Source organism: Lynx rufus, unplaced genomic scaffold (genome assembly GCF_022079265.1).
Source record: "Lynx rufus isolate CCGP_SWC_20201006 ecotype Redwood Valley unplaced genomic scaffold, mLynRuf1.p SCAF_8, whole genome shotgun sequence".
Lineage (NCBI taxonomy): Eukaryota > Metazoa > Chordata > Mammalia > Carnivora > Felidae > Lynx > Lynx rufus.
The window spans coordinates 68,461,661-68,476,286 of NW_025814896.1; the positions used below are offsets into that span (position 1 = coordinate 68,461,661).

At 39.2% G+C, this 14,626-nt stretch overlaps 1 protein-coding gene across 1 annotated transcript in view; it reads right to left on the reverse strand.

The window, feature by feature from the left end:
• FSHR (follicle stimulating hormone receptor) overlaps positions 1–14,626 on the reverse strand; it is a 168,370-nt gene that overhangs the window by 36,895 nt on the left and 116,849 nt on the right. Inside the window, exons 3-4 of the mRNA XM_047069182.1 lie at positions 5,785–5,859; positions 3,291–3,365 (exon numbers count right to left, since the gene is read on the reverse strand). Coding sequence (XP_046925138.1) covers positions 3,291–3,365; positions 5,785–5,859 — 150 coding nt within the window. The remainder of the gene's footprint in view (positions 1–3,290; positions 3,366–5,784; positions 5,860–14,626) is intronic.

The following is a 14,626-nucleotide window of genomic DNA, read 5'->3' on the forward strand; positions in this document are numbered from 1 at the left end:
GCAGTGGCTGTGAAAGAATTTTCTATGCTGTAGAATTATATAAATACATTTTCCAGAGTAACCAAGGAGGATCCTTTGACAATGACACAATTACTTCCAACTGCTTACAAGTTCTTTTCTTGCTGCACTGAGAAATCAGGTTTCAAATGCTCTGAGAACAATAACCTCCTCTTATGAAAGGATGTGGCTGGAATCGGCCACCTACAGCTTTGTCTAGACTTGATGGGGAACCAGAGGGACAGGGGACTACTCAACCCCTCAAAGGGAGAAAAGGATCCCGAGGGGAGGCTGGATTTCATGACTGATGGTATAGATTTTAGCCTCTTTCAGAGTCAAAGTCATAGCTTGGCCCCTCTATTTGGCCAAAGTTTCCATTCCTCCCACCTGGGGCTATGTCTTCCATGCTCACATCCTCCCAAGTTCCTCCCCAGCTCTTACCCCCTAGAAGGAGGACTGAGGGCCCTTATTCATAAGAGTGAATGGTGGTGACTACCAGGTGTGGGCCAGTATTGGGTCTAATTCTGGATATCTTGATTTCAAACTTTGCAATGATTCCTCATCCCTTATTTACTTGCTCCCAGCCCACCATTCTGGCTATTGTTCATGGTGTTACTATCAAGGGCTCTAGAATATGTATGTGAGGGGGTTGTTTTCTTTTTGGATCTATCTTCTGCAGGAATGCTTTTCATTACATGCATGTGAATGGCAGTTCCCCTGTGGATTCATTTGCTTGTCCTAAGGTGATTATATTTTGTTATTGAAGGCTCTGTGGCCCCCACATCCCACTTGGACTTTTCTAAGAGAAAAGGGAGAGAAAGAGGGAAGAAGGTAGTTGGGAGGGAAAGAAGAAAAGAGGAAGGAATGAAAGAAGTCAGTTGGGTAACAGGTGCTAATAATTTTGTACAGTTGTTTATAGTTTATATACTGAGAAACAATTTGTAAAATGTTTTTGGCAGGCATCATCTTATTTTTCACAAGCACCCTATTTACAGATATGGAAACTGAGGCTTAGAGAAGGTAATTGGGTATCTAGCTAATAAATAACAATATCCCACCTGGAATCCAGTCCTTCTGCCATCATACATAGTTTTCTTTTCTATACTGCTTCATGAAATGTAAAGGCATTTCCTCAACTTGTTTTTTTGAACTTAAACACTGTAAGAGCTGAAGGTCTTGGTGGCCACCATAACTCTATTCAGTCGTTACTGGACTTTTCTTGAGGGTGGACTGGTAGACTTTGGTTGGCTAGAAATAATCATCCTACAAAGTACTCAGTACATATATTAATATTTTTGAATACTTCATGGTTTATGTAATATTTTCCTATATAAATCTCACTTGAGGGTCCTATAAGCCAAGTGGGTCTCGGAAGTCCAGCAAATGACCCAAAAGTAAATGGTGGGATGAGGATGAAGTCTTAGTTTTTTTTTTTTTCTTTAATGCTCATGCCTTCTATTACTCCATATTTCCTCCACTGTTATGTGCCTAGTCTGCTAATCTGCAGACAGTATAGTAAAGTCCATTTAGGGATCCAACACACCCAAGTCTGAAAATAGAAGAGGTCATAACCCTGACCTCTGAGCATGATGGGCTCTATTTGGGGGGCACAGTGTAAAATGAAAATTCAGGGCCCTTTGTTAAAAAAAAAAAGTATAAGCATTTCAAGACTGTGGAAGCAGGAAATTAAACCTAGTGTGAGGCTCTCTGAATGTGGGGTGCTTTTGAGCATGGAACCCTGTGTGACTGTATGGGCAGCATGCCAATGAAGCTAGTCCTGCCTCTGACATTAACTCAGGAGTGGATGACCTTAACTCTTTCTCAGATCCTTCCTGGAGCTTCTATCAGGGAGGGGAAGTTACATGTCATATAGACTCTGTTCTGTTAAACCTTTTATTCTTGTAGAGATGAGGCACACAAAGGCCCAGTGTTGCTCATTGAACCTACTAACTCCAGTTCTCAGGGATCAAAACTTAAGGACAAAGTATCACTAGCAAGTAATGTTGATGTGAGCATTTACTGTGTGACAGGCACTGTATAAAACTTTTTTTACATCCTTTAAATTGTTTGCAAAGATGGCCTCAATTCTCTATCCTTACTTGGATCAACACATCTTATATTGTGACTGTGAAGCTTTTCCCATGAAAAAATGGAGTGCATTTCTCTGTCTTGAATCAAAGCTGGCCGCATGAGTTGGTCTGGCTAATAAAATGCTTCAGAATAGATGGCATACTAATTCAGGGGGTAGGTCTCAAGAGGCTTGCAAGCTTGAGCTCTTTCTGTTGGAACCCCAGGACTGCCATTAGAGCAAGCCTATGTTAGGCTGCTGGAAATGAGCTCCACTTGGTGTTGTCATCTCAACTGAGACCATCTAGGGCAGCCTGCCCCCAGTTGACCTGCCACCTAACTGTAATTGCTTAACCGAGCTTAGCTGAGGTCAAACAGTCCAGGTCAGTAGAACCATTCCACAGATAAACTCACAGACAGATGAGAGATGATAGCTGTTGCTTTAAAACTGTGTGTATGGGGGGGAGGGGCTTAGGTAGTTATGCATTATTATGCCAATAGGTAACAGATACATACTATTACCATTGTTATTTCCATTCTTGTGGTAGGGAAATAAGGAAATAAGCAAATAAGCATCAAGGCATTAGGTTGTAGCCTGTGACCAGTGGCTAGTAAATGGGCTTACTGTGACTTCTAGCCCAAGTCCTTATTGGTTACTTTGTGGGGTCCTTTTATAGCACTCTGGGCTCTGTCAAGCACTCAGCTATTTGGAAAGGTATTTGAATGGAAGAAGCAGTGATTTTGCTGATGGGGCTCAAACACCAGGAATCTCTCTGCTGGTAAAACACCATGTCTATTACTAACTAAAACTTAAAAAATAAAACACTGTAAGTTATCAAAGAAAAAATGCATATATGCAGAACAAAAGGGATGATGTCTTTGAGGTTAAGGTAACAAGCTAAATGCTAGCACAAATTTTGGCTGTATCTTATTAATAACACTAAATTATGACTGAGTTATGCAAGAGGTCCATGTGAAATTACATTAATGCAAATGGAATTCTTTATGTTTGTTTTTGTAAATGAAAACAAAAATGCAGTTATATTAGTGGAACTCACATATTAAACTAAAATAAAATCTACCAGCAAGTGTCTCCCTCCATGTCTAGGTAACCCCACATCTTTTATAAAAAGCAGTTGCCCCCCAGAGTAACAAGTAGACATTGTGCTAAACCAGGAATACACAATTTGTTTATAGTGGCCGCACCAGAATATAAGAGTTCTTACAAATATCGGAGGTTGGGAAGGTTCTGGAAGGCATCAGTGTCGATGTATAGTAGGTTGTTGGCCTTTTCAATTCTACTGTAAAACAGAAAAGAATATATATATGAGCTCAACTGTAAGGAATGCTGTAGTATTTTTCACATTATGCAAAGAGTATATCACTTATTCACTCACCCATCCATCTATCCATCCATTTCAACAAAAAAGTTTAGAACACATGCAGTGTTTTCACTATGCTAAGTTGTTCAAACTAAATATTAACCCATTTTGCTTTCATCACTAATGTCCTCTTGGGACATTAAACATAGCCAAACAAAACACTTTCTGAGTTTGTCCTTTTCACCCAGCACACTGTGTCTTTAACCAGTAAGTGTCTCTCAGGGTCTAAGGAGGCTAAGAAGGCAGGGATGAGACTGACCTGGGAAATGGAGATTTTGTCTGATTTGGAGACAAGAGAGTAGGGGATAGAAAACAAAAGAAGGTGAAAAGAAGATGGCAGGAAGCAAAAGGGTGAAGCAAAAGGAGATTGGAGAAAGAGTAAAGAGGCAAAGGAAAGCAAAGATCAGGTGAAAAGCAGTGGACATCTGATTTTAATCATGCAATTGTAGCAGGAAGTAGTTGGGAACGTGCTGCTGATTCCCTTCATGCTGTAGACTGAGGCTGCTCTCACAGCTCATGAGAAGTGGTGACTTTTGCCCTTGTTGTCTTTAGCTGTGTCCTGATCAATAGTCTGGAGGTGAATGTGTTCACATTTGGATTCCAACAGAGAGAGGCTGACCTTTCCTCATCTTGCTGGATCAATGTATATTTACAGATATGCTCTGTGTTAATTACTTCCTCCCTGTTTCATTAGCTTTTATGTTGCAGTAACCTGTAGCTACCCAGATCCAAGTACCAGGTAATTAATTAAGCATAGTCAGTGCTACATGGGGGTGAGCACCTCCCATGCAGGGAAGAGATGAAAGAGCTGTTCCATTAGCTCTCCTGCCTGTTGAACTGCAGAAAGGGATGCCTGCTTAACCCTGCCCAGAGGGCTGATTGCTCTTTGGTTCATTTCTTTGACATTTCCTGTGGGTTCTGAGACCCTGGTGAAACTCTCTTTTTCCAACTAGGGTAAGGAGAGACCAAGCAGAGAAGAAAAGAAGGAACAGGAGGGCAATGGGGGAAAGCGAGGAAAGGCATCAGTTTCAGAGGCTTAACAGCAATGAGGAAGAATGCAGGTGGGAGGCAGAGTGGGTGGAAGGAAGGAAAAGGGAGAGGGTAGTCTGCCAGTATGGACAGACTGAGTATCATTTCTAAATGTGTGTGTGTGTGTGTGTGTGTGTATGAATTATATGGATGTATAAATGTATATATATGTATATATGCTTGGCAAATGATAAGAAATTTTTTAAAAATATAAGAGTTGGTATTTATGTTTAAGTCCTTATCCTGCTGTGGATTTGGCTGGGTGACTTTAGATAAGCCTTGCAACTTTCATTCTTGTCTGTAATATTAGGAAAGTGGTTCATTCACTTTCTTAACTATGTTGCATGGGATTTTTGTGAGGTGTTAATAAATGCCCCACAGAAGAAACCTTACCAGTGATACTGGTTGAGAAACCCTTAATAAAATGCCTCCCTGGATACTCCAAGTGTGTATTCACACATGATAGGTTCTGAGTTTTCCTATAGTAAGTGAGCCTAACATTTGCCCAATGTTTCCTAATATAACTTGACCATAAAGTCGTTTACCTTTTTAAAAAACACTTTGTACTTTGGAAAATTTGGGACCAGATAGTGTCTAGTCTTTTCTGGCTTTGACATTTTATGATTCTGTGAATTAATTTATGGTGGTTATAGGCTGGTATGAAACAGAAATATATCTGTATGAATATTGACAGGTGTGTAAAACCAGAATGTTAAAAACAAAGTAAATTTGGTTGTAATAAAGGTACCAAGTATCATTATGACATATTTACTCTATGTCAGTTGATGTTGGATCTAATTTATATTTATCACCTTTGTTCATCACAGTGATCCTATGGCATGCACTTTTACTCTCATTTTACAGTTAAGGAAAACTAAGTGTTAGAATGCTTTTGTTTCTTGGTAGGTTTCATGGTGAGTGTATGGCATAGACTAGTATTCAAGTGAGGACTGCCTATCTTTACATCATGTGGGATTTATTTTGGACTTTGACTCTGGAATAATTTTAAAAGAAACGATAAGATAGAGACCCCTTCAGTCACAGCACAAGGTTATTGGGTCTACTATTGGAAAAAAAAACCAAAAAAAACCTCTTGGAGGGAGACAGCAGGACAAGATTATTTTCTTGGTTGGTACTTGGATCACCAGGCAGAGAGACACAGAATGGTGCCCTTTGGGCTGTTTCTGACATCTTAAAATGAAATTCTAGGGATCAGAGGATAGAGCAGAGTTAGGACCTTCCAGGGATATACACAAAATTTACAGCTATTGCCAATGGTGATGAGCAAACCCCACAGGATCTTGCTTACATTTCATGTAATTTGGACAGGTTGAAGAACACATTTGCCTCTATTACTTCCAAGACATCATTCTGTGAGATCTCTCTGCAAAAAAAATAAATAATACATATGATATAAAAATATATGATTTGAATTTTTTACAAATGAAATGTAAGTCAGCATAGAGCCTCTTGTCTGCAATCATTCATGAGACACACACAACCCTATTCCTGTCCTCAAAGAAGCCAGGTGTAATAATCAGACAAATCTAAAATAGGAGATGCTAATATTTGGAGAACAATGAGAGAATAAGTCCAAGGTGATGGCTCAGTTAGTTTAGAGGTTATTCAGTCTGTGGATGTAGCAACTGAGGTCCAGAAAGGGAAAGAAAATTGATTAAAGATATTTAGGGACTATACAGGATGAGAACAAACTCTGAGTTCCTTAGACCTTACAGGGGTCAGCAAGCATTTTCTACAGGGCTAGATAGTAAATATTTTTTTGGCTTTATGAGTCATTTAATCTCTGTCACAACTACTCAATTGATAGTGCAATGCAGAAGTAGCCATAGATAATAAGTAAATGAATGAGCATGACTGTCTCCCAATAAAACTTTATTTATAAAAATAGATTGTGGGCTGGCTTTGGCACCATGGGGCTATAGATCTTGCTCTAGACCATGGAGTCAAGTTCTTCTCTCTGCTAATCTAACATTGGGAGATGAGAGCCTCAATTCAGTCTCAAAGGAGCGTGGCTTTAAATCCCTCTCTTCTCCATATCATTACCCAAGTAAGGGTCGTTACTCCAAGGTCTTTTGTTACCTAAAATATCCAGAGAAGATCTTTCAGTTCTCAGGTTTTTTTTTTTTTTTCTTGATGGAGTAATTTGAGGGCAGTAGAGAGTGAAGTCCACTATGCCAAAGCCCAGAGCTTGAGAAGATAGAGGGTGGCTTAATCACTTAATGTTTATAAAGTGGTTCACAGATGAAATGTGCTATTATTAGGCCTTCAGAGGAAGGCTCATGCAGTTTTAATGTAGCAGCTGAGAGTGTCTCAGGAAATCTCATAGGCAGCATGCATTCAAATTGGCTGAGGCAGAAGCACTGTCTGCTGGCCCAGGATTTAGCTGAAGAGCTCTAGAAAGGCTCTTGATCAGGCAAAACCTGGAAGACCGAGCAGGGAGAAAGTCTTACAGGACAGGTGTGATTGTGAACAGTAGCCATCTCAGTGAGGGGAGCTGGTGACATCTGGAGCTTGTCAACTCAGTGGTGGTGGGTCACGTTTCACAAGCCCCTGTGAGTAAGGAGACATTTTGTGGGAGAAAAATAGCCTTCTTATTCTATGATAGCATCTTTGATGATTCACTTGGTAAACTTAAGTATTCACAATTTTTACAGTTGAACATAAAAGGTGGTGTGTGTGTGTGTGTGTGTGTGTGTGTGTAATAGAACATGTTGGCTATTGGTGGTTTATTTTGCTCCTCTGTCCTGCAAGTGGAAGGAGTGCTGGGAGGTACAGGAATGAAGAGGAGTAGGAAAGGGGTGGTAAACCTGGAAAAAGATGTTAATTTGAACATTTAAGGGAGTTGAGTGAAAGAGTTTCACAGGGAAAGGGTAAGTCATGGAGGAAGAACTAGATAAATCCAAATGGGGCCATATCTTCCAAAAATGATTTGCAGTTTCACTTACTGCTTCCAGTAGATTTGGTTGACCACACATGATAATATCTCAGCCTGATATTGCCTAGAAGGTAGATATTTCTCCTTGTCTGAATTCATGTGCTGAGAGTTCCCTTATTTGGATTTTCTCCCTCCCTTCCATCTGTCCGTCCCTCAAAGAGAACTAAAAACTGTTAGAATGAACAAACCAAAGAGCATTTCTAAATTATTTCAGAAGGTAGTTCATATTTTATAGCCTTCACTTCAAAGACAGGAGAGGGTGTGGGTTGGAGAGGGGCAGGGAGAGCCTTTGGCTGGATGAGGGTTGGGGGAAGGTGAACAGTATGCAGCAGTGGAAAAATACATCACTGAGAAATTCAGGGATCTTGTTCCAGTCCAGCCTAGTTCTGTCTCTAGTTATTTTTATTATAATTTATTCAGTATCTTTATCAGCTACTCTATATACATTCTCTCTAATCCTTTTGACACACCTGTAAAGTACATTGACCTCCATGTTAATAAACAGCCCCACTAATATGCAGGTATGCTAGGCTACCTCTGACTGATTGCAGGGCTACAACATTTTTTTTTTAGGGTTTATTTACTGACTGAAAGAGAGAACAGAGGAGGGGCAGAGAGAGAGAGAGAGAGAGAGAGAGAATCCCAAGCAGGCCCCAGGTTGTGAGCACAGAGCCTGACATGGGGCTTGATCTCAGCATGGTGAGATCATGGCCTGAGCCAAAACCAAGAGTGGACTGCTTAACCAACTGAGCCACCCTGGAACACTTTGTTTTACACATTTTGCCTCCCAGGCCACTCTAAGCCCAGGATTTCCATTCCCGTGTATTTACTCTAGGTAAATAAAAATGTATGCCTTCCCAAAGGTATTTTATACATTTTATTTGTAATAGCCCCAAACTGGGAACAGCCCAATGGATGAACTATGGAATATCCATGTGATGAAATACTGCTCACTAATAAAATGGAACAAACTGTGGCTACAACATGGTTGAATCTTTAAACAATTATGCTGAATAAAAGAATGCATACTGTATAATTCTATTTGTATGAGGCTCTAAAACAGCAAAACTAATCTATAGTGGCAGAAATTGGAGTAATTGTCACTTGGGGCCTGGGAAGGAGATTGCTGACAGGGTAGAGGCAAGGGGAAACTTCCTGGAAAGTTATGGAAATGTCCTATTCAAGATTGGGGAAGTAGTAACATGAGTGTATATACTTATCTAACTTGTTAAACTTTAACATTAAAACAGGTGCATCTATTTTATTGTGTATAAACATACATTAATAAAGTTATTTGAAAAATGACTTCCATGCAAAGGAAGGGGAGTAAACTGTTTGTTTTTGAGAACTCTGAATTAAATGAACTAATAGAAGAGTCTTGTCCTGTTTGCCCAGAAGGTGGTGTTCAAATCCTAGTTCTTCCCTGGTGATTCTAAGTAAGGATCTTTTCCGTCTTGGCCATCCTGGCCTCCTATCTGTAAAAGGAAGAGTTGGACTATATCAGAGTTTCTCAACTCTGGCCACATGGTAGAATCTTTTGGTGGACCAGAGTCTGAGTCCACCCTAGAAAGCTGGATTTATTTAATCTGGGGTGGGACTATGGCATTGTGTGTGTGTGTGTGTGTGTGTGTGTGTGTGTGTGTGTGTCTGGTTTTTTCTTTTTCTTTTCCTTTTAATTCTCCAAGCAATGGTGATTCTCTTATGCATGAAAGATGGAGAATTGCTGGACTAGATGATCATTAAGGTCTCCTTTAGATCTGTGAATTTTGTCTTAGTCTGCTTCAGGAGCAAGTAGGACCAATTTTCCCTTGGCTACTGAGACAATAAATTAGACAAGTAAGGTTCTTGGAGCACAAGATAATGAGAGATAATGAGGCAAAATAGTAGCAAGATAAACCAGAGATAGAACATGGAAGCAGGAATAAAACAGAGAAGGCAGCAGGTAGTTTTTCATAAGTAAGAAAATTTAAACAAAAACTCACAACATTTCAGATGTTAAATGTGTAGCAAGAGCTGCTGTGGAAAATATATAATGAACATTTATTTACTATTGATAATTGACAGTATTTTTTATTATGCATAGCCTCCCTTCATTTTTAATGTACCTATGTAAAGTAGAGTGAAAACAGCCAATGCTATCTCCAGTGAGGTTTAACAAAACTTGCCTGGGGGCGCCTGGGTGGCGCAGTCGGTTAAGCGTCCGACTTCAGCCAGGTCACGATCTCACGGTCCGTGGGTTCGAGCCCCGCGTCGGGCTCTGGGCTGATGGCCCAGGGCCTGGAGCCTGTTTCTGATTCTGTGTCTCCCTCTCTCTCTGCCCCTCCCCCGTTCATGCTCTGTCTCGCTCTGTCCCAAAAATAAATAAAAAACGTTGAAAAAAAAAAATTAAAAAAAAAAAAAACTTGCCTGGCTTGGCTAAGATAATACACAATTGTGAGGATCATTAAACTTGTCTTTGAAGGGAGGATGTGGAATCTTTACATCCAAAGAACTTATATAATTAAGAAACCATTCTTTGTCTCAGTAGATGCAGTTAAGAATTTTCTTTGCAATTGTGACAAATCATTGCAGTTGGCACAGTTCCAGATACGGCATTTGTGAAGACAGGGGAGCTCTAAGAATGTGATAGATTAGCTGTTCTCAAAGTGTGGTCTGGTGGTCTGTATGGTCAAAACTATTTTCATAATAATTCTAAAATAAAAATTTTTCCACTTTCACTCTTTGAGGACACAGTGGAGTCCAGGGGTTGCCCAATGTGTATTATGGCAACCACTATAATGCAGAAGCAGATATGAGACTCCATCTGTCTTCTGTTAAGCCAGATGTTAAAAATGTTTGCAAATATGTAAGACCATGGTACTCTACTCACTAATATTTGTTTGAAAAGATGGTTGTTTTGTATAACAACGATTATTTATGTTAACGATTATTTATGTTATGTTATGGGGTGGGGTATTCAGTAGGAAGGACTTTAGGGACTGAATGAGCATGTAGAATTCAGCTAGGCCTAGCATAAAATTTCAAACTATTGTAGACAGGTATTAATTTGTCCACCATTTCACCTGATACTCATTTGCCAAATTCTGGGACTGTCTGAATCAGAGCAGAGTTGCTCTGGTTTTACAGGATAAGGAAGAACTAAAAACGGTCACCAAAAGTTATAAGTCTCACTAGAATGTCAATGGCATCTATTACATTCTGGTTACATCCCATAACAATAGATCAGATACCAATAGAGCCTCCTTTGCTGTTTTTTTTCCTCTCCCCAACATAGGAGATATTTTCCAGTTGGATCTTCCTCATCTTTTCCCTCCTCTCCTGACTTTTCACAGAGCATTTTCCTCTAATATATCCAAAGTACCCCTCCTTAACTAAGCACATTAGGGAACTCAATTGCACTAAAGTATTTTTAATATTCACCAAATCAAATTTCTTCTGTTTTTAATAACCTCAGACTAAATTCAGTTGACAGTTTTCTTTCCCTGAGTCCTTGTGGTCTAGGATTCATACATATATACTCTGTAATAGCCCTTACATACTGTGTTGGGTTTGCACTGGTTTGTCTCCTTCACTAGGCAAAGAGGACAATGACACTGCCTTTTATTTTAGTATTCCTGCTCCCAACCAAATGTTTGCTGAATGAATGAATTACCTTTTAAAGATTATAAAAGATTTTCTACCTTGGCTCTTGTGCAATAAAGCTGTGTTCTTGAAAACTTGGAGTAAACAGAGTATTTACAAATCAAATTGTGTATTAGCACAGGAAGGAAGCTTCTTGTTTAGCAAAACCTTGGAGTGAATATTTAAAGGAGTTAAGAATGAATTCAACAAATGTTCAACAGATTTTGATTAAGCAGCTTTTGTGTTTAAGGGACTAGGCTAGGTGCTGGGGACCTAAAAGATGAATAAAGTGGGTCCTGATTTAGAAATCATCTGTAAGTAAGTCTAGTATTCTAGGCTTTCTTTTAACTGAGTGCTATCTTTATTTGATGGGTTATATCTGTGTTGGTGGAAAAAAGAAAATGGATTGTTGGCATGTTGTATTTGCATATAGCTGCAGATGTATGAATAATATACTTTTATATATAGTACATACATTATACTTATATATGAAGTAAATGTATATGGTTATACATAATAAAACATGCACACACATATACATATATGTGTGTGTGTGTGTAAAAAATATATTTTTTTACACACACACATTATGTTTTCTGTATTTATATCCTATGTCTATTCATCTACTCTCTATAGTCTTCTGGAACTGTGCTATATAATTAAAAAAAGTACAGAACAGGACAGGTGAAAATTCTAATGAAAATACATTTCAGAAAATTTCATAATGCTCTCCAAACACGCAATTAAAGCTCTCATTTAGAATTCCCTGAAGATCAGATCCAGAGACTACCATAGAGACCTGAGTTTGAATCCTGCCTCTATTTCTTACTAGTTGTATAACTACGGACAAGTTAAGGAGTCTCACTGAGCTTCAGTTCCCTTGTTTGTAAAATGGGAATAATAACTACCACATAGGACTGTTAAAGAGACTAATCAGATGATATGTGTGAAAGCACAATGTTCATTACATGGTCAACTCCAGATATCACCATGCCTGCCAGACAGCCGGCTTGACAGCCTGCCTTCTTGGGGGAGTTTAGACCTGAATTCCTCTGAAGGTGGGAAATAATAAGCTAGCCAGCCACTGTGCTGGAGAAAATGATGCTAGCAAATGTCCTAGGAACAGTTCCCTTAACCCATTTACAGATTAGATTCTTAAACCAGGCAATATGTAGCATTACCCTAAACGCCACCCTGAGTTTTTTCCACAGTGAGACCCACCATCCTGGTCTATTGGCCATCAGAGGAGAATAGACAGTGCACAAAGGCATCTCAATAAGGATGCCTCTGTCACTGAAGTCATAACCTGAAAATCCTATTGTTCCCTTTGGGAGAGGATCAATATAGAATGGGACTTGCAGTCAATGTATGGTAAGGCCATTGCCAAAGGGTTCCTCTCCCCTTCCTTTCCTGAAATTTTGCATCTGCTTTTTTCTCCTGGGCAAGGTGAGTCTTTGCTAAAGATTCTCTAAGGATGTCCCCAAAGTGAGACAAATAAAAAGGACCCTCTCCGTGACTTTATCTGAGACAATTGAATTCAGCTCACTTTCAAATACATCAGCAGCAAAGTATTGTATCCATTTTTAGTTTTGTCTTAATTTAAAATGTTGAGTAATTATATTTTGGAGTAATGTATTTCCCTCACTTCCCTTAGCAGATGAGGAAAGGGACTAAAAATCACAGTCATAATAGCTAACATTTATTATGGACTTATTTGCCAATTTTTCTGTGCTTCACATTTATTAAATTGCTTATTCATCCCAACAAGAGGAAGAAGAAGCATACAGAGGTTCAGTAATTTCCCCACTACCACGGAGCCAGTAAATAAAGTTGACCTTGGATATGCTCATGGGGCCTCAAAAGGATGGCAGAAATCAGGTAGGCCATATTTACAGTGAGTTGGAAAACTATTTCCACTTCAGAGAATTCTGTTGTTTTAAAATCCAGGAGAGTGGAAATCCTTTTGGGAATGATATGCCTATAAAACAACTAAATACTACTCCCTTCCTCCATGCTACATTGTAAGGCAATATATAAACGTGGAAATTCACCTTTCACAGATAAAGTCTCGAGCAGTGAATCATGTAAGTACTTTTTTAGTACATTCTCTCTGTGTAAGTGTAGAGTGTGTAAGACAGTAAAAAAAAAAAAAAACAAACAGCATCTCTGTCTCCCGAGAATTAATAATTTAGTTGGAGAGAATCAACATGCATGAGACGTTGGGAGTGCAAAGTCAATAGAAGTGGAGCAAAGTGTGGGAAGGATGCCCAAAATTAGAGCAATGAAGAGCAGAGTACAGAGTAGGGATTCAATACATTTTATTCTTTGTCCTCATATACCATATTTTCTCTCATGCCCTGTCAGTGTCAGCATCTCTGAAGCTCTGTCTTGGTATCCCTCGAGGTTTTCCTGTTATAACCTCTCTGTCGATACTTCACAGGTTATTGGGATATGTTTCTCTCTTAGACCAAAGTTCATGTCTGCAACTACCAAAGCCATATTCTACTACATGTTCAGTGTACACTTCTAGACTAGGCATCTAGTCTAGAACAGGTTTATTATTTTCTTCCCTCAACTGTCTTCTCCTCCCCAATTAATAATGCCAGCCAATACCTGTATCTGTCATCCCTATTGGTTCATTAGACCAACCCAAGCTTTAAATATTGGGGTTACCTCTAACTCTTCTTCAACATTTAACAGATCCTAAGTCCTCTCATTTACTTTTTTCAGTGTTTCTTGCAAATGTTGTTTCATTTCCCACCATCATTATTGTAATTATGATTCTTGGCAATTTCAGGTATACCAGTAGTTATTAACAGTCATGTGATGACTAAGGAGTGGTTTGATGTGGGTTATGAGTCCTCTTTTTGCAAACAATTAAGTGTCCCAATGGCTTAAAAATTTTGGAGTAAATCCAAGGTTATGTATATAATGTTCAAGAAAATAAAAATGGAATGGCTTATGGAGACAAAGGTGGAGTAAAAAGTGATGCCCTAGGAGTTTATCTCTGCATGAATACAGGAGGATAGCTAGTACTTTTGCTTGGGAGCCATGAAGACTGTTGTTTGGGAAAGCCATTAGTATTGAGAAGATGATAAAAAGAGAATGGAGGAGAAAGAGCAAGAGGGAAAGGGAAAGAGATTTCTAGAGGTAGAATGATATTAGAGCCAGAAGTTACAAAAAGTAGACAACTCTTTTATTCCTCTGTGTATGCCTCTCAGAAATTGTTCAAATGGGAATTTAATTAAGTTCTAAGTGATAGAAGACTAGGGATTGTGAAGGTATAAGGAAGTGGAGACTGTGTGTAGAGAAGAAAGGGAAGGGATCACTTGGGTCACTTGGCTTAGCTGTAGTCCTCCAGCTTCAGCAGAGGCCAAGGAAAGGGAGATGGGAAGGTAGGTGATACTTCTGACACACAAGCCATGATAAATTATCTGTAGGTTTGGGGCATGTGTAAGTTTGAGCTGTGTAACTCAAGGCTGCAGCAATAATAATGATGGTGAAATAATTAACCTTTATTACACACTTGTGTAGCAGGCATAGTGTTAAATGCTCTACATGGGTATTCTCACTA